This window comes from Pocillopora damicornis, chromosome 4 (assembly GCF_964200805.1).
Source record: "Pocillopora damicornis chromosome 4, jaPocDami1.2, whole genome shotgun sequence".
Taxonomy (NCBI): domain Eukaryota; kingdom Metazoa; phylum Cnidaria; class Anthozoa; order Scleractinia; family Pocilloporidae; genus Pocillopora; species Pocillopora damicornis.
In genome coordinates this window covers 19,329,975-19,357,331 of record NC_142673.1, presented here as the reverse complement: position 1 = coordinate 19,357,331, position 27,357 = coordinate 19,329,975, and the positions used below count along the sequence as shown (strand labels likewise).

Below are 27,357 nucleotides of genomic sequence, written 5' to 3'. Positions count from 1 at the left end.
TTACCTCAGCTCTCTGTGTCCCATGCCGTAAGAAGCACAAGAAAAAAGTTGATGATAGTGAGTCTTGGCTGAGACAAGAAGAATCAAAGAAGAATCTACAGTCCCCAGAAACGCCACTTTTAAACACGAGATAACTAAGGTAAATTGAATGAATTGTTATTTCTTTTATTTAAAACTATCGTTCAGATTATAAGATACGCGAAAAACTCTCCCCACCGATTTTTTCCTACATTCTGTTAATCAAAAGTTTCAATAATTATAAAGGCTTTCTTGTTGATCGTCTTAATAGCAACAGTTTCCAGGATCCAAGGGGAGCAAAAGAGAGAACAATTTTCTGTGTAGTTAGGTAAGGCGAAATGCCGGCTTTATACTTCTTCCGGCGTGATAACGATACTGATGACAACCATGGGCAAAAAGCACCGTCCGCTAATGATGACGATTATCATAGTTATTAACAAATCTCAGTTATAGTCCTGAAAAAAATCTCAGGGGGTCCTTTGAACCATCCACTTAATCTCGCCAGAAGTCAAAGTTGCCTACACTCATTCTAAGGTTCGTGCGATTTTACGACGAATTTTCAATTCCGGTGTGTTGCACGCGCGACTTTTGATAAAAAAACCTACACGCGCCATAACTTAAAAGAACGTGTCAGCAGAATGATTCAAATCTCTATCACTTTGCATACATTCTTGGGAACAGAAAAAATTACTTAGAGCAAACACTCTAAGTACAGTGTTCATTCCGTGCAATGGGGCATAAATAAAAGGTTCTGGTGGAAAAGACATTTTATTTTATACCACTGATGACAAGCAAAAAGGTTATATGGGTACCCGGTTAAAAATATATTGATAACTCTATTAATTAACACCAGTTTTAATTTAAAGGAGAAGGTTATGAGAATAAAATAAAAGTTGTCTGTACCACGAAGCATGCCTTCACTGTTTAGACTGATAGTCCTAGAGCTTTTTGAGCATTTATTCGAATATCTTATGACGATAAGCCCGCCAACCACCCCACCCCGCGCTATGCTGTTTTCACTTAGCGGCTGGTCAGCGGTCACGTTTATGAGGTAAACAAACCGATCGATTCCTGATCACCGTTCTTGGCGATCGGAAAATCAAAATACCAGCGTGATATTGTCGCGAAGATGAAGCAGTTATGTTACTTGATTCGTGCTTCATATTCGAGTCGAAGCTTGGGTGGCACAGGTTATTTCTTGCGGTGGAATCGACGAGGGGAATTCAGAAAGTTGTAGTGTTTGAATTGTTGGAATAAATGGTCGCATGGGGATGGTAAGTTTAACGAACAATTTCAAATGTTGCCGCTTGAATTGAAAGTAAATTTCATTTGAATTGCTTTCGTATGTATTTCTGACGGTTTTAGATTTACCTGCTTGATTTATATCGGTTACGCTTCATGTTGACAAGTCCATCAAAATGGCGGCCAAACTTGGAGATTGCCGAAAATTAGGTAAGTTCACGGAGCTATAAAGTTCTCGTAAAGGTCGGGCCGCAAAGTTTTTTTCTGTAGTTACCTTTTCTATGGCACCTACTTCCTAGCTATCTTAGTTGGATCAGTTAAGAACGCCTCACTTTTTCAAAAATTTACCTTGAATTTGATCGGTTTTGGCGTGTTTGATTTAGGCGAACCGATAAGGTGTCATTCAAGTCTCCCTGTTTCCTTGATTGAAACGTGATGTTTACGAAAGTCGCCTCGATAGATAAGATAGAGTAAATATACATGGCTGTGGTATTTGTTTTTTGCTGAGTTCCGTAGTTTTTTGTAAATTGTCCTCCAAAGTTGTATGAAATTAAAGTCTTCAAAAGTGTCACGACAAGCCTTCGCTCGAGTGAAATTTAATTTCCGTAAAACTCTGAAAAATAAAGAGATCCGATCAAACTGATTGTGGTTTTCGTATAGATACATGAATGTCTTACAACACACGAAAAACGAGCGAAATCCGTGTCTCAAGCAAAATCGACCGGACCGCTCTTACAGAGACACTCTCTTAAGAACTGGTCAATTATTGAGGTGACTCCTTACAACTTTAATCACAAGTCACCGGGAAAAAAGAGAACGGCGCTAAGATGATTTATGCGCATCTTTTCATAAACATAAGGGTCTCAATGGGGTCAACTGTTAGCCGTTTTACCCCTAAAAATTTTCCTTTCATAACAATAGAAAGCTATTAACCGTAAGCCGTGGAACTAGCCAAATTTTTAACCGCTATCCGTCAAAGCCATTACCCTGGCCCATTGACACCCTTATACGTCAAAATTTATTGCACAATTTTCGGCGGGAAATTAAGGACAATGGGATGTTGAAAATGTAAATCAAATAAATGAAATCCAGACCAATTTAAAAGTGTAATTTCCGTGCCATTCTGTATTTTTTTAACTCAAAAGTTCGAGGGACTGTCTGACTCACTTGTTTTGTTACAACCTCTTGCTTACCACGGTTCGTTTTAAACGCTGCCGCAAGAATTGTTTAAGACTCGATCCGGCTACGATCGGTTTTGCTGTGAACTAAACGCAAGGTATAGTAAAGACATTTCAAACACACGCATGCTGAACGAAATTTTTAATATTTGGTTAAGAGTCACGATTAATAAGAGGAAGCTAACGCAAGTTTATTTTCAAGATGAACGGAAACAACATTACCGCTTCTCCACTTATCACCACTCATGATGTCGTTTTTGCCACGTTGTACTCTTCCATCGTATTCTTCGGCGTCACGGCAAATGGCATAATCATCACCATTGTAAGGAAAACACGAACCATGCACACAACAACAAACTATCTGTTGGTAGTTTTTGTAGTGTGATCGTCCGGGTGAGTGTAGTTCTGAAAAGAACTGTTGTTGGTGACTGACGTTTCGACTATCTGTGCGATAGTCATCTTCAGAGTCAAGTAAGGAATAGTTGTCAGTCGATGATGTTATAAAGTCTGGTCTGTTGAACGTGATTGGTCTGTTTAGCCGTGATGTGATTGGCTGGAAGACTCATGTAGAGTTTGTTAACAGTCATTGGTCGGTTTCGATCCGTCTGTTGTTTGTCGGTCTGTTTGTCGGTTTGTTCACGTCGTTAATGAGTCGTTTGTAAGGTGCTGGTAATTGTTGACATCTGTTGAGAGGCGTCTGTTCTAAGTTAGTGAACCAGCTTTCCAGAGTCAGTCGTTGAAAGTAGTTTGTACTGTAGGTTAAGCATTTAGCAGAGTCCCAGTCGATTCTGTGATTAGTTTGTCGGTGATGTTCAGAAATGTGATTGTTTACATCGCCATTTCTAGTAGATCGTTTGTGTTCAGTTAGTCGCGTGTTAAGGTTTCTACCAGTCTCACCAATGTAGGAGGCCTGGCAGTCGGAGCATTCGATCTTATAAATCGCTCCCTGTCTGTTGTTGGGTTCGTCTTTGTCTTTAACGTTGGTCAGCAAATGTCGTAAAGTAGTTATAGGCCTGTGAGCTACGCGAATGTTGTAAGGTTGTAGGATCCGCGCGATAGCCTCAGAAGTGCCTTTGATGTAGGGTATAGTAGCTGTAGTCGTGATAGATGTGGAGTCCCTGTTAGTTTCTGTAGTGTCGGTTACCCTGTGAGTGTTTCGTCTAATGAAGTCAGTGTTGTAGTTGTTTTTGTCAAAAACACGGTCAAGGTACTTGTTTTCGTCAGATAAACTGTCCGGTGTGTTGCAAACAAGTTGCGCTCGTCTTGTCAATGTCTTGATAGTCGTAGCTTTGTGGGAAGTCGGGTTGTAGGATGATTCGTCAAGAAGTCTGTCGGTATGCGTCGGTTTTCTGTATATTGTTGTTCGTAGTTCGTTGTTGTTTCGGCCTACCAAACAGTCGAGAAAAGGAAGCTTGCCGTCTTCTTCGATCTCCCTGGTAAACTGAATGTCGGTGTTTTGTTCGTTAAGGTGATTGTGAAAAGCGTCAATTTCGTCTTTGTGTACGGCGGTAAATGTGTCGTCTACGTAGCGTAACCAAAGCGGTATGGTTTGTCGGCAAGTTGCAAGGGCGCGTTCCTCGATGTTTTGCATCACAATTTCTGCGACAACAACGGAGACCGGCGACCCCATAGCTGTTCCGTGCAACTGCTTGTAGTGTTTCCCGTTGTACTGAAAGTAAGTCGATGTAAGGCAGAGGTTAAGTAGGTCCATAATGTCTTCTGTCGGTAATGGTAGTGCATCAGTAGACTGATGGATGGCGGTTTCAGTACACTGTAGAGCCAATTGAAGTGGAATACTGGTGAACAGTGATTTCACATCAAAAGACACAAGTTTGTAGTCGTCAGGTATCTGTACGTCTTTGATAGCGTCAATAAAGTTCTCAGTTGATTGTAGTTTACGTCTCGATTTGTCAGTCAGTGGTTGCAGTATCGTCGTAAGGTATTTGGACAGTTGGTACGTCGGGGACCCACAGAATGAGACTATAGGTCGCATAGGTATCCCAGGTTTGTGTAGTTTCGGTAGTCCGTAAAGTTTAGGTGGTTGTGGTACAGAGCACCTCAGCCGGTAGTAGCGTTGAGTGTCAAAGGCTTCAGTCTTTTTGAGCGTAAGTAATTTGTTGTTGAGTTTGCGTTGTAGTGCTGGCGTCGGGTCACGTTTAAGTACTTCGTAAGTTTGTTTGTCGTTAACAAGTGCGTCCATTTTGTCATAGTAGTCCAACAACAGTTCTTTTCAGAACTACACTCACCCGGACGATCACACTACAAAAACTACTGATACTCCTGGGTTCAAACCATTTACTTTACTACGTTCACTTGAACGACAGAGCGAACGACTTGCGAACAACTACATCAGTCACGCAATTATTGCCAGACGAATACGACAACAACTCTGGTTCAACCACCGCTGCAAAGATCTTGGTCTCGTTCCGGCCGGACTTCGACTTAGGTCCCCGTTGAACACACAAGAGGCCATCCAGATCGTCAAATCCACCTGCCGACGACTGGTCAAAGCGCGGATTAACGACTGTCACAGAAGACTCAACCACTACAATAACAAATTACAACAACTACTTGACAAACTGGAACAGCAATTACCGACTACCTTACTCGACACAGTCACAGCTATTGCCGACAGAAGAGCCGACAAAACGAGTTACCAAGCTCGTGACAAACATCAACAAAAACTGACGAGACTTCAACATAACAAAGACAAAAGACGACAAAGAACCGACGACAACTGGGTCAGGAACATCTCTTCCCGTCCCCTAGACAAGACTGAGACTCAAGTACTATCTTACGGACTGAAACACTCAGTGACGCCTAAACGTATACCGACCGAGTCTATTGTATCTAGTGTTGAGGCGGCTCTTTCTCGTCAACGAGACTTATCAGAACCTGCCAAGGACAACATCAGAAGTAGAATTGCTTCCACGATACAATCAGCCTCTATAACTGACAGCAACTTAACCAAAGACGAACAACAAGCACTGAAACGACTGAAAAACGACAAGGAAATTGTTATACTACCAGCCGACAAAGGACGTGTTACTGTTGTTATGGACAAGACTGACTACTATGACAAAATGGACGCACTTGTTAACGACAAACAAACTTACGAAGTACTTAAACGTGACCCGACGCCAGCACTACAACGCAAACTCAACAACAAATTACTTACGCTCAAAAAGACTGAAGCCTTTGACACTCAACGCTACTACCGGCTGAGGTGCTCTGTACCACAACCACCTAAACTTTACGGACTACCGAAACTACACAAACCTGGGATACCTATGCGACCTATAGTCTCATTCTGTGGGTCCCCGACGTACCAACTGTCCAAATACCTTACGACGATACTGCAACCACTGACTGACAAATCGAGACGTAAACTACAATCAACTGAGAACTTTATTGACGCTATCAAAGACGTACAGATACCTGACGACTACAAACTTGTGTCTTTTGATGTGAAATCACTGTTCACCAGTATTCCACTTCAATTGGCTCTACAGTGTACTGAAACCGCCATCCATCAGTCTACTGATGCACTACCATTACCGACAGAAGACATTATGGACCTACTTAACCTCTGCCTTACATCGACTTACTTTCAGTACAACGGGAAACACTACAAGCAGTTGCACGGAACAGCTATGGGGTCGCCGGTCTCCGTTGTTGTCGCAGAAATTGTGATGCAAAACATCGAGGAACGCGCCCTTGCAACTTGCCGACAAACCATACCGCTTTGGTTACGCTACGTAGACGACACATTTACCGCCGTACACAAAGACGAAATTGACGCTTTTCACAATCACCTTAACGAACAAAACACCGACATTCAGTTTACCAGGGAGATCGAAGAAGACGGCAAGCTTCCTTTTCTCGACTGTTTGGTAGGCCGAAACAACAACGAACTACGAACAACAATATACAGAAAACCGACGCATACCGACAGACTTCTTGACGAATCATCCTACAACCCGACTTCCCACAAAGCTACGACTATCAAGACATTGACAAGACGAGCGCAACTTGTTTGCAACACACCGGACAGTTTATCTGACGAAAACAAGTACCTTGACCGTGTTTTTGACAAAAACAACTACAACACTGACTTCATTAGACGAAACACTCACAGGGTAACCGACACTACAGAAACTAACAGGGACTCCACATCTATCACGACTACAGCTACTATACCCTACATCAAAGGCACTTCTGAGGCTATCGCGCGGATCCTACAACCTTACAACATTCGCGTAGCTCACAGGCCTATAACTACTTTACGACATTTGCTGACCAACGTTAAAGACAAAGACGAACCCAACAACAGACAGGGAGCGATTTATAAGATCGAATGCTCCGACTGCCAGGCCTCCTACATTGGTGAGACTGGTAGAAACCTTAACACGCGACTAACTGAACACAAACGATCTACTAGAAATGGCGATGTAAACAATCACATTTCTGAACATCACCGACAAACTAATCACAGAATCGACTGGGACTCTGCTAAATGCTTAACCTACAGTACAAACTACTTTCAACGACTGACTCTGGAAAGCTGGTTCACTAACTTAGAACAGACGCCTCTCAACAGATGTCAACAATTACCAGCACCTTACAAACGACTCATTAACGACGTGAACAAACCGACAAACAGACCGACAAACAACAGACGGATCGAAACCGACCAATGACTGTTAACAAACTCTACATGAGTCTTCCAGCCAATCACATCACGGCTAAACAGACCAATCACGTTCAACAGACCAGACTTTATAACATCATCGACTGACAACTATTCCTTACTTGACTCCGAAGATAACTATCGCACAGATAGTCGAAACGTCAGTCACCAACAACAGTTCTTTTCAGAACTACACTCACCCGGACGATCACACTACAAAAACTACTGATACTCCTGGGTTCAAACCATTTACTAAACTATCTGTTGTTGAACTTGGCTATAGCCGATTTTCTAACGTTGTTATTTTGTCCGGGTTTCTACGACTTTGCACTACACAAGTTTCAATTGGGTTCCGGGACACTGGATGACATCTTTTGCAAGTTTATTGCAGGAAATGCAATCGTTTGTGTCTCTTTCGATGCCTCTGTGTTAACTCTGTGTGCCATTGCAATGGAGCGCTACCTTGGTATTGTCAAACCTTTCAATAAACGTTGGGCTCTGACGAAAAAGAATGTAAACTTTATCATTCTTGTTATTTGGGTCACAGCTGCTTTTTCAAGCTTTCCAGATACGCTATGGACGAAGCACAATAACGATGACATATTGTCGCCATGGCGGTATCCCTGCACGCGTCCATGGACAGTTAAGAACCAGACTTGGAACGTCAAAGCTTACATCCTTGGCCATTCTGTCGCTCTAATTGTGCTCCCTTCAATTTTTCTTTGCTTTTGCTATATTTCAAGTTCCGCAGCACTTAAGTCAAGCGCAGGTGAACCGGATGAAGATCCCGCTAGCAAACGGAACATGAAAAGGCTCTTAAAGCTTCTCATCTCGTTAGCTTTGGCATTTTGCTTACTCTGCCTTCCATTTGCTGTCTTCTTTTTATATGTCACCGCACTCGCCCCTAGTCATTTAGAGCAAAGTTTTAAACCGTTGTTTCTGGCACATAGAATCGTTCGCTTTTTGATATTTTCTAACTCATTCATAAACCCTCTTCTTTACGCTGCTCAAAGCAAAAACTACAGAAAAGTTCTGTTTCAGAAACTTGGCCTCAAAAACAACACACCTAACACAGAAAACAAAGCCGCAGTCAGAGCCAGAGTGGAGAAACATAGAATATATTATGAAACAGCCGTTTAAAACGATTGTCACAATAAAGAAAGATCATTTTGACATATTTGTCAAGATCGTGGTTCGTGAAAAAAACATTTCATTCCTACTTGATGAATGGAAAGAAACACAAAGAAAGAGAAACGAATCGAAAGTGGAATCGAAGCCTATTTGCCTAACAGTCTCGATAACTTAGTTAAAATTTGTGGAACACGAAACTACAAAACACCTGTTTAGGGTGAGCTAAGCTACAGACTAAGTTTACATGTGAAAAGCGTCCTTACAACTGCTAAGATAAACAGTCGGTCGGAGGCATCAGTTGAGGAGCGTGAAGAAGATCATATGTATTAAACTCAGTAGCGAAATATTTCCCGAGAGTAAATCCACAAGTATGCACCTTTTGTTTTTTTAGCAAACTGAATATACCACGGACAACTGCGAACAATGTGATTAAATATTATTGATTTTCTAAGTTGTCAAGAAATAGAACACTGTGTTCTCAAACCCTTGAAGATTACGGACAGAAACGTTCAAAGAGATTACAGTCGAACCCAAGATAGAAAATCGTATATGCAATAATGTTTCGTTGAATTAAGCTGTCAGTTGTAAGATTCCTTAAGAGTTGGCCATCCGGCAATACCGCCGGATTTATGGAGACGCATAACCGTCCATTGGAAGAGATTCAATACCGTCAAAAATTATCTGAATTTTTCAATGTATTTCTTAATAATAACAAATAATGTACAATAAAGAACTCTTTGGCTTTCGTCGACAGGTCAAAGAATGCTAATCTTTGCTAAGTGTAGCATGTGATCATCCCTCCTACTACTGAGTTGAATTTATCTCATCTTGTATCACTAAAGTTAACCGGTGATCACTGAGATTACTAAATTCGCAAGTTGAATTTGCTATCCATAAGCTTTCGAACGAAATTTTCTCAAGGGCACCGTTCCCTAATGACCGCTTTTCTGTGTGGCAGTCATTCCGCTACCTTTTAGCCAATGTGCGATCAAAGGGGTAATGGTGTTTTGTTTCTTCGAGGGACTCCCGCTTAGTTTGAGCCTCTCTTTAGGTGAGGTATCGATCCACAATAAGTAGTTACGAAGCCAATCATCCCAATATTTGATCTGTGAATGTTTCTAACCCCTGTGAATTAGTAGACATTTAGAAGAGGTAACGTGAAACCACTGAAAACATGTCCTTACATCGGCCCATTAAGATAAGGGTAATATCAGAGGTGACTGATGAGAATTCAAATTAAATGCACGAGACCAGCTTTGAACTTGGGAAATTAGGAACTTGCCCTTGGGTTTGGTTTTTCATTTGGTTTTTTAAATGCAAATTGACTCTTACCGCCTTGAGTAATAAGGCTGAAAAATAAAAACAGCTTCATAGTTGCGATGCTTAAAACTTCTGAAATATATCGCAAGGTTACTATTCCTTTTCCCTTTATTTCTACTTTTTAATACTATTATTCTTTTCTTTGTCCTTCTGATGTTTGTCGTATCTGTATGTGTTTTAATTCAAATTTGGTTTTTCGTGGAATCGTACATATTAATGAAGTATATAGGTGGGTTCAAAAGCCAATCGTAAGGCACAGCAAAGAAGAAACCAAAACAAAAAGTCGTTGAGGAATTATTTGAAACTAAGACTGCTTTTAATGGAATTACAGGCGCCAGTACATTAGTACGTAAAGCAGAAAGTGCTCCAACATATGTCATTAGAACATTCATGATTTCTGGAGTGTTTTCCATTCAAGTCTACCCAAAAAGAAAACAGAAAAAAAACCAAATTAGGGTTCATTTTCGCGCGAGAAACATCTTTAAGTACTTCGACTTAGACAGACTGTGCGCCGACATCGCCGAGCGAAAGGCGTCAAGTATTCTGTCATTCATCTATTTCATACGTGAAAATTTCCGACTCCGAACTTGGCCTTAGTGCGTAATGGGGAATAGTCTCCTGCCGATTCACAGCGTCACTTACACGTACCCTCAAATGAATAATTAATTAATAAATATGAATATTCTGTGCATTTCACTACCTTGTTTCCACAAGCCAAATAAAGCGTCATTTGAGCGATCCCAGATTAATTTACTTGCCATAACAATGACATTGAAGATGACGGAAAATTAAAAAAAAAATATTGGCCATTAGTCTCTCCCTCTGCTTCCAATCTTATGAGCGTTAAAAATAATATATTTTGCCAGGCCGTGAGCAAGAGATTTATTACAAAGAATTCCCCAGGCTTGATTTTTTGAAGTAATGGGTGAGATCAGATTTCATTTTATCCATCTGCCATTCACATTGCACACCTCATAGTGACGAGATAAATCATGTTTAAACTCGCTGATACTTAGACAAGATAACAGCGGGTGACTTAGTGGTGAGATTGAAGGGATAAAACTATCAAAACCGCAATTATGCCGAAGGAGTTTCTGCTAAGATGATAATTCCTTGAAGTTAATCCATGTTGAAAACTCGATAATATGCTGAATACATAATATGTTTATAATGTTTCCTCACCTTGAAAAGAAAACGAATCGAAAATGTATTTCAACAACCAAGACTTTTCTCAGTCTTGTCAGGAATCTCGAACGTTTATTCCGTGTAAAAAGAAGAATCTAAGGAAAAGCATAAGTAAAGTGTGCAATGAGAATTGATTAGCAATCGAATGTTTTAATGAAATCAAGATCATGCAGCTCGCTTACGGAGTCCTATAGCCAATGAAAAAACGACAAAATTAACCAATCAGTTCTCACGAATAAGGCTCTTGAACAAAGCGATTAACCGGTACTATTACTGTATCATACTACGAGACCCGATAAGGCTTATAGTAAGTGATGATTGGTTCTTTGACAAAGTTGGGTCGTTCTACTCCCAAATTGATTTTGCTTAGTGGCGTTGGTACAAACTTTTCAACACCTGTTAGAGGAATCTGTTCTATTTTAAGTGAGAAAACAAGCCATCATTGGTCTGTTGTTGAATGCCATCGTGAAAGTCAACTTTATTGAAAAAACATCATTCAATAAAAGATCAAAATATAAAAGGCATGATAAAAGTTATCACAAATTCATTTATAAAAATCTATTGTGAAAAGATGTACAGAGCCTTCAAGGGTAAAAAATGTTTTACACGGTGCTTTACGAAAAAAAATTACAAATAATACGTGTCTACTTTCCAATCACATTTGTGATTGCTTCCCTGCTAAAATCAGGGCTCAACTAAAATTTGGTTGTTTTGGAACCTTTACACATAACACTGCTGATCTTAACAAGTTAAAAGATAGTTTTTCTCTCAGCCATTGATTTGCAATGCTATAATCAATCTGCTTCTTGTCAGATAGCTTCAGGGCTAGTTCGGAGAGAATTCGCTCGGTTTCTCTGCAGGAGAGGACTGAAGGAGTCATACGCGACTTCAGTGACTCGCTGGTTGTAGTATAGTTTTTTATCGTTCTCATTGCTCGAGAGAGTGGTGTCAAGTTTAAGTGCCTCTTTGCGAAAGGGTTAAAAACCCTGACTTCAAAAAAGACACGTTGCCCCCTTTGCCAAAAAATTGCGCGCACTTACATCCAAACGAGCTTTGTCAGAGGAGTTGGCGCTACTGGTTAACACTTCTCCTGTCAGGGTCTGAAGGTGGGGCTTGACTTAAACATCATGACATACATCTTTGAGAAGAGGTGCAAACAAACCTCGCACCTTGTCATGTCTCTTATGGACAAATCCGCCTTTCATACGCGACATTGCATGATCAACGTCGAATCTCTTGCCACAAGGACATGTAGATGGGAGATGTTCAGATGTTTGGTGAGCAGCGGTAACAAAGGCTGAACACATCGTAAAATCCCATTTGGTTCAGGTCCAACTTCACTGACTTTAACTGAAATAATTGCAAAATAACTCGAGGCACCCTTCATCATTCCCAGGTCGTTTTCCCTCAGTTTTTCTGGGTTCATCTTCTCACAGAGCTTCTGTAGGATGGTGTTATTTAGTTCTTCTCTGGTATTGGCAAGCACTAAGATTCTCCTCTACCCATATGCATCTAAGCCAGAGGGCCCAATAGACCCCCTTGTCTTTAGGGCTGCATTTGCAATGGTAGATTCTGTTTCAAACATAACAGGGTCGACAAACGGCGGACGGTCATCCATTAACAGTGATGGATCGGCTTCCCTTGCGTCTGGGTGTTTCCGTTTAGCTCATTTATGGTGCTTTGGGATGGAGGGAATACACCCCAATTACTCTGTTGATCCAAGAGTTTCTTAACAGTATTCATCTTTCCTTCAAGCACAAGCTTAGCAAAGGTTTTGGCTAACTGCTCTTCATTTAGACCCTTGAGGTTTGTTAGCAATTTGGCTTCAGTCGCACTACCCTCACGAAAGAATTCATAACATATACCAAGTTCTCATTGTGTCAAATGCCTTAACAAACACTGGGAGTGTTCCTTTGCTTCTGACTTGAATGTTGGCTTCTGGAGAAGTAAGGCAGGCATCACTATGAGGACTTTTAATGCAGTATCTTTAAACTCGATAGCATCTTAGTTCCAAAACTCGATCCACTTTGTTGTTTCAGAGATAAATTTCTTTCCCCGCGCAGCTGTTCCCGGGAGTTTGAATAAATTCCTTCTCCAGAATACGATTTTCTCATGTATCTCATCGACCTTATGGTGGACTTCACCTTTAGTATAATCTTCCCATATTTCCTACTGTGACATTGACAAACACTTGTGCTTAATCTTGCTGAACAGTCTGCACTCGCGCGGTCAACTCTGCTGGTGAAGATCGCTTTCTGCAGCTATTTCTGTAACGTAAATAATTGAGCAGAGTCCCAGGCAATGCTGTCCTTTGTCGTAATACCAGTATCAAACATAGCCAAGTTACATAAGCGACTTGATCATTAACTTCAAACTTTCTTCAATGAAAGAAAAGCAAATTTACTTTGCGCTCTTAAAAAGGTTCCTAATTTCTTAAGTTGAATACATATAGAAAGTTGTCTGTGAGTTTGAGATACAATAACGTTTGGTGAAACAGACATCTAGGTCGGTGACATATTACAACTTTAAAGGTAAAACTGTTGCCCTAACAACTCGAATTCAAATTAAGATTCCGGCAGGTGCTCTTCGTTCGACTCAGACTCACTAAATATGACAAGCTGATATATGAATAATTCTTCCGACCATCATCACAGATCTTTGGTCGCGACACTTGCATTTAAAACATGGATTTTTACCAGCTATCGCCGACCGCGTCGATGTTATGGTTCAAAAACTCTCGAAAAGAAATTAAAACACTCTTTTTTTTGGAAAAGATTAGAATATCACAACAATTGGGCATTTTTGAGAACTAAACGGCATTTGCGTTGTGCGATCAGTATCTGATTATCGCCAGGCGTTTTATTAAAACCTTCGACTGGCTTGAAACGCAATTAAGGGACTCTTGTGTTTAAAGATGGCTAAAAATTGAATAGCATGACAACGGAAGAGTTCTGACAAATTAGACGTATTCATTGTGTAACTTCTGCCAACTATCACCAGCCATTTTTATGAACGGTTCAACACAGCTACGAAAGCGATTAAAAAACTATTTTTGTCACATGAAACTGAAATTGAATAGCACGCATTCATTTTTATGGAGAGAGATATTTGATAAATGCCATCTCAAAAATAAGTTATTGTAGAAAATTTTCAGTATTTTTTAAAGACAGCATGTCGTTGTAAATCTTTTAATGTGACAGAAAATTTTACTGAAAATTTGGAGGCCTCGATCAACAGATAGTGGCACCATAACAACACCAGACATTGTTTTAGCTACTTTATACACGTTCGTTGCTGTTTTCGGCGTTGTCAGTTATACTATCGCGATAACCATAATACGAAGAACCCCTTCAATGCACACAACAACAAACTATCTCCTCTTAAATTTAGCCGAGGCTGATATCTTGACTTTCATTCTCTGTCCTTGGTTGTACGACTCTGCTTTACCAACGTCAGCCTAAAAAAGGATTCACGGGGGTTTTTATCTGCAAACTTTTTTGTGTAAGGAAAGGATGTTGCCCCCGGTCACCATCTTCGTCGCCGTTCTTATTGTCTGTACGATTGCTGTGGAACGGTGTTTGGCTCTTCTCAAACTCTTTAGTATCAGCTAAAATATGTTATTTTTTGTGTTGTTGTTACTCGCTTGCTTTCCTGAATCCCAGAATTCAAGCCGATACGCACGATATCTCGTCTTCCATACACTTGTCCGTACAAACGCTCATGGAGTTTAGATGAGTATTTCCTTCACGAGCCCTTCATTCTACTCGCTAGCGCTGTTAATTTTTTCCGCCTTGAAAGTTCCATGATACTTTTTATCTGTTATTCTGAGATCATTCGTAGATTGTGCTTTACGAACGAAATTTTCTCTGAATTATCAGACACAGAAACAGAGAGAAAGACAAAGAAACAAGTAGCTCTCCTTCTCATCTTAGTGACAGTCGCCATTTTCATTTGCTCACTACCATTTCATTTATTAACTTGAATTTTTGACAATTATAAATACAGCTGGGTAAATGAGTCAAAATATGTTACCAGATCATTCCTCTCTAAACGATAGATCATACGCCAGTTTACAAAAACGAATTTTCAAAGTGTGATACTTGAATAGGACCTTATCTCTTACTCATTAGTTGTTAGTTACGAATAATTTTGACAGTTAAATATAAAAACATTCAATTCAATTTTCACATCATCATCAGTTTGCTGTTGTAACAAGGCAAAGCAAACAATAAGAATGGCTGTTATCCTACTGGTGACAGATGAGTGTAAATACATCATCTTCGTGTCATCCGATTAACAGGGAAAATGTTACAGTTTGGTACAGTTTGGCGAATTGGTGCCAAAACTCCGTACATTCGGTCTCAACAAACAAAAAGCTTTTGCAGTTTCCTCTTCGAAGATCGCATCACGGAAGACAATAAATTATGACCCAATCAGAAGCATATGCCCACGTCGATGTTTTTAAAGGATTTATTATTCCCAGTTTCCACAAGGATCAGTGCGCAGATGGCCACGCAATAAAGAAATAAAATAATAAAAGCTTTTAGAAAGGAGACAAATAAATCACTCTCTGATTACATATAAAGTTTTGAACTAAGCGGGAAGGAAATTATCAATTTACGTTAGACCTGACATTTGACAGGTGAGATCTGAATACGTGACTCTGTGAAGAGGGGGAAGTTAAAGTGAATTAAAGTCTACTAGAACATCCCAAAGTTTTTCAAAATACAAAAAATGACTCAAGAATCAGTCGCTAAGTCTTCAGTATGAGAAACATAATGAGATAAAAATATATCGAATTTTCCTAATTCTCATGATCAGTATAAGCCGATATGCACCATCTGAGCGAAATTAATGCTATTCAACTAACATGGCTAGCGACTTACATCTGTGCCGAAAAATAACTCGCTTGTTCAGTAGCCAGTGGTATATTTACTAAAATTCACTCTAAGAAGATTAAGAACTGGTCAATTATTGAGGTGACTCCTTACAACTCTAATCACAAAGATAACGGCGCTAAGATGATTTATGCGCATCTTTTCATAAACATAAGGGTCTCAATGGGGTCAACTGTTAGCCGTTTTACCCCTAAAAATTTTCCTTTTATAACAATAGAAAGCTATTAACCGTAAGCCGTGGAACTAGCCAAATTTTTAACCGCTACCCGTCAAAGCCATTACCCTGGCCCATTGACACCCTTATACGTCAAAGTTTATTGCACAATTTTCGGCGGGAAATTAAGGACAATGGGATGTTAAAAATGTAAATCAAATAAATGAAATCCAGACCAATTTGAAAGTGTAATTTCCGTGCCATTCTGTATTTTTTTAACTCAAAAGTTCGAGGGACTGTCCGACTCACTTGTTTTGTTACAACCTCTTGCTTACCACGGTTCGTTTTAAACGCTGCCGCAAGAATTGTTTAAGACTCGATCCGCCTACGATCGGTTTTGCTGTGAACTAAACGCAAGGTATAGTAAAGACATTTCAAACACACGCATGCTGAACGAAATTTTTAATATTTGGTTAAGAGTCACGATTAAAAAGAGGAAGCTAACGCAAGTTTATTTTCAGGATGAACGGAAACAACATTACCGCTTCTCCACTTATCACCACTCATGATGTCGTTTTTGCCACGTTGTACTCTTCCATCGTGTTTTTCGGCGTCACGGCAAATGGCATAATCATCACCATTGTACGGAAAACACGAACCATGCACACAACAACAAACTATCTGTTGTTGAACTTGGCTATAGCCGATTTTCTAACGTTGTTATTTTGTCCGGGTTTCTACGACTTTGCACTACACAAGTTTCAATTGGGTTCCGGGACACTGGATGACATCTTTTGCAAGTTTATTGCAGGAAATGCAATCGTTTGTGTCTCTTTCGATGCCTCTGTGTTAACTCTGTGTGCCATTGCAATGGAGCGCTACCTTGGTATTGTCAAACCTTTCAACAAACGTTGGGCTCTGACCAAAAAGAATGTACACTTTATTATTCTTGTTATTTGGGTCGCAGCTACTTTTTCAAGCTTTCCAGATACGCTATGGACGAAGCACAATAACGATGACATATTGTCGCCATGGCGGTATCCCTGCACGCGTCCATGGACAGTTAAGAACCAGACTTGGAACGTCAAAGCTTACATCCTTGGCCATTCTGTCGCTCTAATTGTGCTCCCTTCAATTTTTCTTTGCTTTTGCTATATTTCAAGTTCCGCAGCACTTAAGTCAAGCGCAGGTGAACCGGATGAAGATCCCGCTAGCAAACGGAACATGAAAAGGCTCTTAAAGCTTCTCATCTCGTTAGCTTTGGCATTTTGCTTACTCTGCCTTCCATTTGCTGTCTTCTTTTTATATGTCACCGCACTCGCCCCTAGTCATTTAGAGCAAAGTTTTAAACCGTTGTTTCTGGCACATAGAATCGTTCGCTTTTTGACATTTTCTAACTCATTCATAAACCCTCTTCTTTACGCTGCTCAAAGCAAAAACTACAGAAAAGTTCTGTTTCAGAAACTTGGCCTCAAAAACAACACACCTTACACAGAAAACAAAGCCGCAGTCAGAGCCAGAGCGGAGAAACATAGAATATATTATGAAACAGTCGTTTAAAACGATTGTCACAATAAAGAAAGATCATTTTGACATATTTGTCAAGATCGTGGTTCGTGAAAAAAACATTTCATTCCTACTTGATGAATGGAAAGAAACACAAAGAAAGAGAAACGAATCGAAAGTGGAATCGAAGCCTATTTGCCTAACAGTCTCGATAACTTAGTTAAAATTTGTGGAACACGAAACTACAAAACACCTGTTTAGGGTGAGCTAAGCTACAGACTAAGTTTACATGTGAAAAGCGTCCTTACAACTGCTAAGATTAACAGTCGGTCGGAGGCATCAGTTGAGGAGCGTGAAGAAGATCATATGTATTAAACTCAGTAGCGAAATATTTCCCGAGAGTAAATCCACAAGTATGCACCTTTTGTTTTTTTATCAAACTGAATATACCACGGACAACTGCGAACAATGTGATTAAATATTATTGATTTTCTAAGTTGTCAAGAAATAGAACACTGTGTTCTCAAACCCTTGAAGATTACGGACAGAAACGTTCAAAGAGATTACAGTCGAACCCAAGATAGAAAATCGTCTATGCAAATAATGTTTGGTTGAATTAAGCTGTCAGTTGTAAGATTCTTTAAGAGTTGGCCATCCGGCAATACCGCCGGATTTATGGAGACGCATAACCGTCCATTGGAAGAGATTCAATACCGTCAAAAATTATCTGAATTTTTCAATGTATTTCTTAATAATAACAAATAATGTTCAATAAAGAACTCTTTGGCTTTCGTCGACAGGTCAAAGAATGCTAATCTTTGCTAAGTGTAGCATGTGATCATCTCTCCTACTACTGACTTGAATTTATCTCATCTTATATCACTAAAGTTAACCGGTGATCACTGAGATTACTAAATTCGCAAGTTGATTTTGCTATCCATAAGCTTTCGAACGAAATTTTCTCAAGGGCACCGTTCCCTAATGACCGCTTTTCTGTGTGGCAGTCATTCCGCTACCTTTTTAGCCAATGTGCGAGCAAAGGGGCAATAGTGTTTTGTTTCTTCGAGGGACTCCCGCTTAGTTTGAGCCTCTCTTTAGGTGAGGTATCGATCCACAGTAAGTAGTTACGAAGCCAATCATCCCAATATTTGAACTGTGAATGTTTCTAACCTCTGTGAATGAGTAGACATTTAGAAGAGGTATCGTGAAACCACTGAAAACATGTCATTACATCGGCCCATTAAGATAAGGGTAATATCAGAGGTGACTGATGAGAATTCAAATTAAATGCACGAGACCAGCTTTGAACTTGGGAAATTAGGAACTTGCCCTTGGGTTTGGTTTTTCATTTGGTTTTTTAAATGCAAATTGACTCTTACCGCCTTGAGTAATGAGGCTAAAAAATAAAAATAGCTTCATAGTTGCGATGCTTAAAACTTCTGAAATATATCGCAAGGTTACTATTCCTTTTCCCTTTATTTCTACTTTTTAATACTATTATTCTTTTCTTTGTCCTTCTGATGTTTGTCGTATCTGTATGTGTTTTAATTCAAATTTGGTTTTTCGTGGAATCGTACATATAAATGAAGAATATAGGTGGGTTCAAAAGCCAATCGTAAGGCACAGCAAAGAAGAAACCAAATCAAAAAGTCGTTGAGGAATTATTTGAAACTAAGACTGCTTTTAATGGAATTACAGGCGCCGGTACATTAGTACGTAAAGCAGAAAGTGCTCCAACATATGTCATTAGAACATTCATGATTTCTGGAGTGTTTTCCATTCAAGTCTACCCAAAAAGAAAACAGAAAAAAAACCAAATTAGTGTTCATTTTCGCGCGAGAAACATCTTTAAGTACTTCGACTTAGACAGACTGTGCGCCGACATCGCCGAGCGAAAGGCGTCAAGTATTCTGTCATTCATCTATTTCATACGTGAAAATTTCCGACTCCGAACTTGGCCTTAGTGCGTAATGGGGAATAGTCTCCTGCCGATTCACAGCGTCACTTACACGTACCCTCAAATGAATAATTAATTAATAAATATGAATATTCCGTGCTTTCACTACCTTGTTTCCACAAGCCAAATAAAGCGTCATTTGAGCGATCCCAGATTAATTTACTTGCCATAACAATGACATTGAAGATGACGGAAAATTAAAAAAAAAAATTGGCCATTAGTCTCTCCCTCTGCTTCCAATCTTATGAGCGTTAAAAATAATATATTTTGCCTGGCCGTGAGCAAGAGATTTATTACAAAGAATTCCCCAGGCTTGATTTTTTTGAAGTAATGAGTAAGATCAGATTTCATTTTATCCATCTGCCATTCACATTGCATACCTCATAGTGACGAGATAAATCATGTTTAAACTCGCTGATACTTAGACAAGATAACAGCGGGTGACTTAGTGGTGAGATTGAAGGGATAAACTATCAAAACTGCAATTATGCCGAAGGAGTTTCTGCTAAGATGATAATTCCTTGAAGTTAATCCATGTTTGAAAACTCGATAATATGCTGAATACATAATATGTTTATAATGTTTCCTCACCTTGAAAAGAAAACGAATCGAAAATGTATTTTAGCAACCAAGACTTTTCTCAGTCTTGTCAGGAATCTCGAACGTTTATTGCGTGTAAAAAGAAGAATCTGAGGAAAAGCATAAGTAAAGTGTGAAATGAGAATTGATTAGCAATCGAATGTTTTAATGAAATCAAGATCATGCAGCTCGCTTACGGAGTCCTATAGCCAATGAAAAAACGACAAAATTAACCAATCAGTTCTCACGAATAAGGCTCTTGAACAAAGCGATTAACCGGTACTATTACTGTATCATACTACGAGACCCGATAAGGCTTATAGTAAGTGATGATTGATTCTTTGACAAAGTTGGGTCGTTCTACTCCCAAATTGATTTTGCTTAGTGGCGTTGGTACAAACTTTTCAACACCTGTTAGAGGAATCTGTTCTATTTTAAGTGAGAAAACAAGCCATCACTGGTCTGTTGTTGAATGCCATCGTGAAAGTCAACTTTATTGAAAAAACATCATTCAATAAAAGATCAAAATATAAAAGGCATGATAAAAGTTATCACAAATTCATTTATAAAAATCTATTGTGAAAAGATGTACAGAGCCTTCAAGGGTAAAAAATGTTTTACACGGTGCTTTACGAAAAAAAATTACAAATAATACGTGTCTACTTTCCAATCACATTTGTGATTGCTTCCCTGCTAAAATCAGGGCTCAACTAAAATTTGGTTGTTTTGGAACCTTTACACATAACACTGCTGATCTTAACAAGTTAAAAGATAGTTTTTCTCTCAGCCATTGATTTGCAATGCTATAATCAATCTGCTTCTTGTCAGATAGCTTCAGGGCTAGTTCGGAGAGAATTCGCTCGGTTTCTCTGCAGGAGAGGACTGAAGGAGTCATACGCGACTTCAGTGACTCGCTGGTTGTAGTATAGTTTTTTATCGTTCTCATTGCTCGAGAGAGTGGTGTCAAGTTTAAGTGCCTCTTTGCGAAAGGGTTAAAAACCCTGACTTCAAAAAAGACACGTTGCCCCCTTTGCCAAAAAATTGCGCGCACTTACATCCAAACGAGCTTTGTCAGAGGAGTTGGCGCTACTGGTTAACACTTCTCCTGTCAGGGTCTGAAGGTGGGGCTTGACTTAAACATCATGACATACATCTTTGAGAAGAGGTGCAAACAAACCTCGCACCTTGTCATGTCTCTTATGGACAAATCCGCCTTTCATACGCGACATTGCATGATCAACGTCGAATCTCTTGCCACAAGGACATGTAGATGGGAGATGTTCAGATGTTTGGTGAGCAGCGGTAACAAAGGCTGAACACATCGTAAAATCCCATTTGGTTCAGGTCCAACTTCACTGACTTTAACTGAAATAATTGCAAAATAACTCGAGGCACCCTTCATCATTCCCAGGTCGTTTTCCCTCAGTTTTTCTGGGTTCATCTTCTCACAGAGCTTATGTAGGATGGTGTTATTTAGTTCTTCTCAGGTATTGGCAAGCACTAAGATTCTCCTCTACCCATATGCATCTAAGCCAGAGGGCCCAATAGACCCCCTTGTCTTTAGGGCTGCATTTGCAATGGTAGATTCTGTTTCAAACATAACAGGGTCGACAAACGGCGGATGGTCATCCATTAACAGTGATGGATCGGCTTCCCTTGCGTCTGGGTGTTTCCGTTTAGCTCATTTATGGTGCTTTGGGATGGAGGGAATACACCCCAATTACTCTGTTGATCCAAGAGTTTCTTAACAGTATTCATCTTTCCTTCAAGCACAAGCTTAGCAAAGGTTTTGGCTAACTGCTCTTCATTTAGACCCTTGAGGTTTGTTAGCAATTTGGCTTCAGTCGCACTACCCTCACGAAAGAATTCATAACATATACCAAGTTCTCATTGTGTCAAATGCCTTAACAAACACTGGGAGTGTTCCTTTGCTTCTGACTTGAATGTTGGCTTCTGGAGAAGTAAGGCAGGCATCACTATGAGGACTTTTAATGCAGTATCTTTAAACTCGATAGCATCTTAGTTCCAAAACTCGATCCACTTTGTTGTTTCAGAGATAAATTTCTTTCCCCGCGCAGCTGTTCCCGGGAGTTTGAATAAATTCCTTCTCCAGAATACGATTTTCTCACGTATCTCATCGACCTTATGGTGGACTTCATCTTTAGTATAATCTTCCCATATTTCCTACTGTGACATTGACAAACACTTGTGCTTAATCTTGCTGAACAGTCTGCACTCGCGCGGTCAACTCTGCTGGTGAAGATCGCTTTCTGCAGCTATTTCTGTAACGTAAATAATTGAGCAGAGTCCCAGGCAATGCTGTCCTTTGTCGTAATACCAGTATCAAACATAGCCAAGTTACATAAGCGACTTGATCATTAACTTCAAACTTTCTTCAATGAAAGAAAAGCAAATTTACTTTGCGCTCTTAAAAAGGTTCCTAATTTCTTAAGTTGAATACATATAGAAAGTTGTCTGTGAGTTTGAGATACAATAACGTTTGGTGAAACAGACATCTAGGTCGGTGACATATTACAACTTTAAAGGTAAAACTGTTGCCCTAACAACTCGAATTCAAATTAAGATTCCGGCAGGTGCTCTTCGTTCGACTCAGACTCACTAAATATGACAAGCTGATATATGAATAATTCTTCCGACCATCATCACAGATCTTTGGTCGCGACACTCGCATTTAAAACATGGATTTTTACCAGCTATCGCCGACCGCGTCGATGTTATGGTTCAAAAACTCTCGAAAAGAAATTAAAACACTCTTTTTTTTGGAAAAGATTAGAATATCACAACAATTGGGCATTTTTGAGAACTAAACGGCATTTGCGTTGTGCGATCAGTATCTGATTATCGCCAGGCGTTTTATTAAAACCTTCGACTGCCTTGAAACGCAATTAAGGGACTCTTGTGTTTAAAGATGGCTAAAAATTGAATAGCATGACAACGGAAGAGTTCTTACAAATTAGACGTATTCATTGTGTAACTTCTGCCAACTATCACCAGCCATTTTTATGAACGGTTCAACACAGCCACGAAAGCGATTAAAAAACTATTTTTGTCACATGAAACTGAAATTGAATAGCACGCATTCATTTTTATGGAGAGAGATATTTGATAAATGCCGTCTCAAAAATAAGTTATTGTAGAAAATTTTTAGTATTTTTTAAAGACAGCATGTCGTTGTAAATCTTTTAATGTGACAGAAAATTTTACTGAAAATTTGGAGGCCTCGATCAACAGATAGTGGCACCATAACAACACCAGACATTGTTTTAGCTACTTTATACACGTTCGTTGCTGTTTTCGGCGTTGTCAGTTATACTATCGCGATAACCATAATACGAAGAACCCCTTCAATGCACACAACAACAAACTATCTCCTCTTAAATTTAGCCGAGGCTGATATCTTGACTTTCATTCTCTGTCCTTGGTTGTACGACTCTGCTTTACCAACGTCAGCCTAAAAAAGGATTCACGGGGGTTTTTATCTGCAAACTTTTTTGTGTAAGGAAAGGATGTTGCCCCCGGTCACCATCTTCGTCGCCGTTCTTATTGTCTGTACGATTGCTGTGGAACGGTGTTTGGCTCTTCTCAAACTCTTTAGTATCAGCTTGGAGATAAATGAAGACTACGTAAAATATGTTATTTTTTGTGCTGCTGTTACTCGCTTGCTTTCCTGAATCCCAGAATTCAAGCCGATACGCACGATATCTCGTCTTCCATACACTTGTCCGTACAACCGCTCATGGAGTTTAGATGAGTATTTCCTCCACGAGCCCTTCATTATACTCGCTAGCGCTCTTAATTTTTTTCCGCCTTGAAAGTTCTATGATACTTTTTATCTGTTATTCAGAGATCATTCGTAGATTGTGCTTTACGAACGAAATTTTCTCTGAATTATCAGACACAGAAACAGAGAGAAAGACAAAGAAACAAGTAGCTCTCCTTCTCATCTTAGTGACAGTCGCCATTTTCATTTGCTCACTACCATTTCATTTATTAACTTGAATTTTTGACAATTATAAATACAGCTGGGTAAATGAGTCAAAATATGTTACCAGATCATTCCTCTCTAAACGATAGATCATACGCCGGTTTACAAAAACGAATTTTCAAAGTGTGATACTTGAATAGGACCTTATCTCTTACTCATTAGTTGTTAGTTACGAATAATTTTTGACAGTTAAATATAAAAACATTCAATTCAATTTTCACATCATCATCAGTTTGCTGTTGTAACAAGGCAAAGCAAACAATAAGAATGGCTGTTATCCTACTGGTGACAGATGAGTGTAAATACATCATCTTCGTGTCATCCGATTAACAGGGAAAATGTTACAGTTTGGTACAGTTTGGCGAATTGGTGCCAAAACTCTGTACATTCGGTCTAAACAAACAAAAAGCTTTTGCAGTTTCCTCTTCGAAGATCGCATCACGGAAGACAATAGATTATGACCCGATCAGAAGCATATGCCTGAGTCAATGTTTTTAAAGGATTTTATATATCGAATTTTCCTAATTTTCATGATCAGTATAAGCCGATATGCACCATCTGAGCTAAATTAATGCTATTCAACTAACATGGCTAGCGACTTACGTCTGTGCCGAAAAATAACTCGCTTGTTCAGTAGCCAGTGGTGTATTTACTAGAATTCAATCTAAGAAGATGAAGAACTGGTCAATTATTGAGGTGATTCCTTACAACTTTAATCACAAGTCACCGGGAAAATCGAGAGATCGGCGCTAAGATGATTTATGCGCATCTTTTCATAAACATAAGGGTCTCAATGGGGTCAACTGTTAGTCGTTTTACCCCTAAAAATTTTCCTTTTATAACAATAGAAAGCTATTAACCGTAAGCCGTGGAACTAGCCAAATTTTTAACCACTAGCCGTCAAAACCATCACCCCGGCCCATTGACACCCTTATACGTCAAAATTTATTGTACAATTTTCGGCGGGAAATTAAGGACAATGGGATGTTAAAAAATGTAAATCAAATATATGAAATCCAGACCAATTTGAAAGTGTAATTTTCGTGCTATTCTATATTTTTTTTAACTCAAAAGTTCGAGGGACTGTCCGACTCACTTGTTTTGTTACAACCTCTTGCTTACCACGGTTCGTTTTAAACGCTGCCGCAAGAATTGTTTGAGACTCGATCCGCCTACGGATTTGCTGTGAACTAAACGCAAGGTATAGTAAAGACATTTCAAACACAAGCATGCTGAACGAAATTTTTAATATTTGGTTAAGAGTCTCCATTAATTAAAGAAAGCTAACGCAAGTTTATTTTCAGGATGAACGGAAGCAACATTACCGCTTCTCCTCGTTTTTGCTACATTGTACTCTTCCATCGTGTTCTTCGGCGTCACGGCAAATGGCATAATCATCACCATTGTAAGGAAAACACGAACCATGCACACAACAACAAACTATCTGTTGATGAATTCGAACTTGGCTATAGCCGATTTTCTGACGTTGTTATTTTGTCCGGGTTTCTACGACTTTGCACTACACAAGTTTCAATTGGGTTCCGGGACACTGGATGACATCTTTTGCAAGTTTATTGCAGGAAATGTAATCGTTTGTGTCTCTTTCGATGCCTCTGTGTTAACTCTGTGTGCCATTGCAATGGAGCGCTACCTTGGTATTATCAAACCTTTCAACAAACGTTGGGCTCTGACGTAAAAGAATGTAAACTTTATCATTCTTGTTATTTGGGTCACAGCTGCTTTTTCAAGCTTTCCAGATACGCTATGGACGAAGCACAATAACGATGACATATTGTCGCCATGGCGGTATCCCTGCACGCGTCCATGGACAGTTAAGAACCAGACTTGGAACGTCAAAGCTTACATCCTTGGCCATTCTGTCGCTCTAATTGTGCTCCCTTCAATTTTTCTTTGCTTTTGCTATATTTCAAGTTCCGCAGCACTTAAGTCAAGCGCAGGTGAACCGGATGAAGATCCCGCTAGCAAACGGAACATGAAAAGGCTCTTAAAGCTTCTCATCTCGTTAGCTTTGGCATTTTGCTTACTCTGCCTTCCATTTGCTGTCTTCTTTTTATATGTCACCGCACTCGCCCCTAGTCATTTAGAGCAAAGTTTTAAACCGTTGTTTCTGGCACATAGAATCGTTCGTTTTTTGATATTTTCTAACTCATTCGTAAACCCTCTTCTTTACGCTGCTCAATGCAAAAACTACAGAAAAGTTCTGTTTCAGAAACTTCGCCTTAAAAACAACACACGTAACATAGAAAACGAAGCCGCAGTCAGAGCCAGAGCGGAGAAACATAGAATATATTATGAAACAGCCGTTTAAAACGATTGTCACAATAAAGAAAGATCATTTTGACATATTTGTCAGGGTGAGCTAAGCTACAGACTAAGTTTACATGTGAAAAGCGTCCTTACGGCTGCTAAGATTAACAGTCGGTCGGAGGCATCAGTTGAGGAGCGTGAAGAAGATCATATGTATTACACTCAGTAGCGAAATATTTCCCGAGAGTAAATCCACAAGTATGCACCTTTTGTTTTTTTAGTAAACTGAATATACCACGGACAACTGCGAACAATGTTTTTTAAATATTATTGATTTTCTAAGTTGTCAAGGAATAGAACACTGTGTTCTCAAACCCTTGAAGATTATGAACAGAAACGTTCAAAGAGATTACAGTCGAACCCAAGATAGAAAATCGTCTATGCAAATAATGTTTCGTTGAATTAAGCTGTCAGCTGTAAGATTCCTAAAGAGTTGGCCATCCGGCAATACCGCCGGATTTATGGAGACGCACAACCCTCCATTGGAAGAGATTCCATACCGTGAAAAATTATCGGAATTTTTCGATGTATTTCTTAATAATAACAAGTAATGTATAATAAAGAACTCTTTGGCTTTCGTCGACGGGACAAAGAACGCTAATCTTTGCTAAATGTAGCATGTGATCATCCCTCCTACTACTGACTTGAATTTATCTCATCTTATATCACTAAAGTTAACCGGTGAGCACTGAGATTACTAAATTCGCAAGTTGATTTTGCTATCCATAAGCTTTCGAACGAAATTTTCTCGAGGGCACCGTTCCCTAAAGACCGCTATTCTGTGTGGTAGTCATTCCGCTACCTTTTTAGCCAATGTGCGAGCAAAGGGGCAATAGTGTTTTGTTTCTTCGAGGGACTCCCGCTTATTTTGAGCCTCTCTTTAGGTGAGGTATCGATCCACAGTAAGTAGTTACGAAGCCAATCAACCTAATACTTGATCTGTGAATGTTTCTAACCCCTGTGAATTAGTAGACATTTAGAAGAGGTATCGTGAAACCACTGAAAACATGTCATTACATCGGCCCATTAAGATAAGGGTAATATCAGAGGTGACTGATGAGAATTCAAATTAAATGCACGAGACCAGCTTTGAACTTGGGAAATTAGGAACTTGTCCTTAGGTTTGGTTTTTCATTTGGTTTTTTAAATGCAAATTGACTCTTAC

The 27,357-nt window shown here is 39.5% G+C and overlaps 2 protein-coding genes and 1 pseudogene across 3 annotated transcripts; all 3 read left to right on the top strand.

The window, feature by feature from the left end:
* The first annotated feature begins 2 nt into the window (after positions 1–2).
* On the top strand, positions 3–26,769 carry LOC149047155 (tachykinin-like peptides receptor 86C; annotated as a pseudogene). The gene is made up of 2 exons (XR_016186333.1): positions 3–139; positions 25,169–26,769. The product of XR_016186333.1 is annotated as a tachykinin-like peptides receptor 86C (transcript).
* Positions 5–9,630, top strand: LOC149047157 (tachykinin-like peptides receptor 86C). Its single transcript, XM_089205406.1, has 3 exons — positions 5–139; positions 1,384–2,792; positions 7,383–9,630. Exons 2-3 carry the CDS (start codon positions 2,641–2,643, stop codon positions 8,266–8,268), a joined length of 1,038 nt encoding a protein of 345 aa, XP_089061532.1. The 5' UTR covers positions 5–139; positions 1,384–2,640; the 3' UTR covers positions 8,269–9,630.
* Positions 16,089–18,128, top strand: LOC149047156 (tachykinin-like peptides receptor 86C). Its single transcript, XM_089205405.1, has 2 exons — positions 16,089–16,234; positions 16,338–18,128. Exon 2 carries the CDS (start codon positions 16,339–16,341, stop codon positions 17,374–17,376), a length of 1,038 nt encoding a protein of 345 aa, XP_089061531.1. The 5' UTR covers positions 16,089–16,234; position 16,338; the 3' UTR covers positions 17,377–18,128.
* Positions 26,770–27,357: the final 588 nt, after the last annotated feature.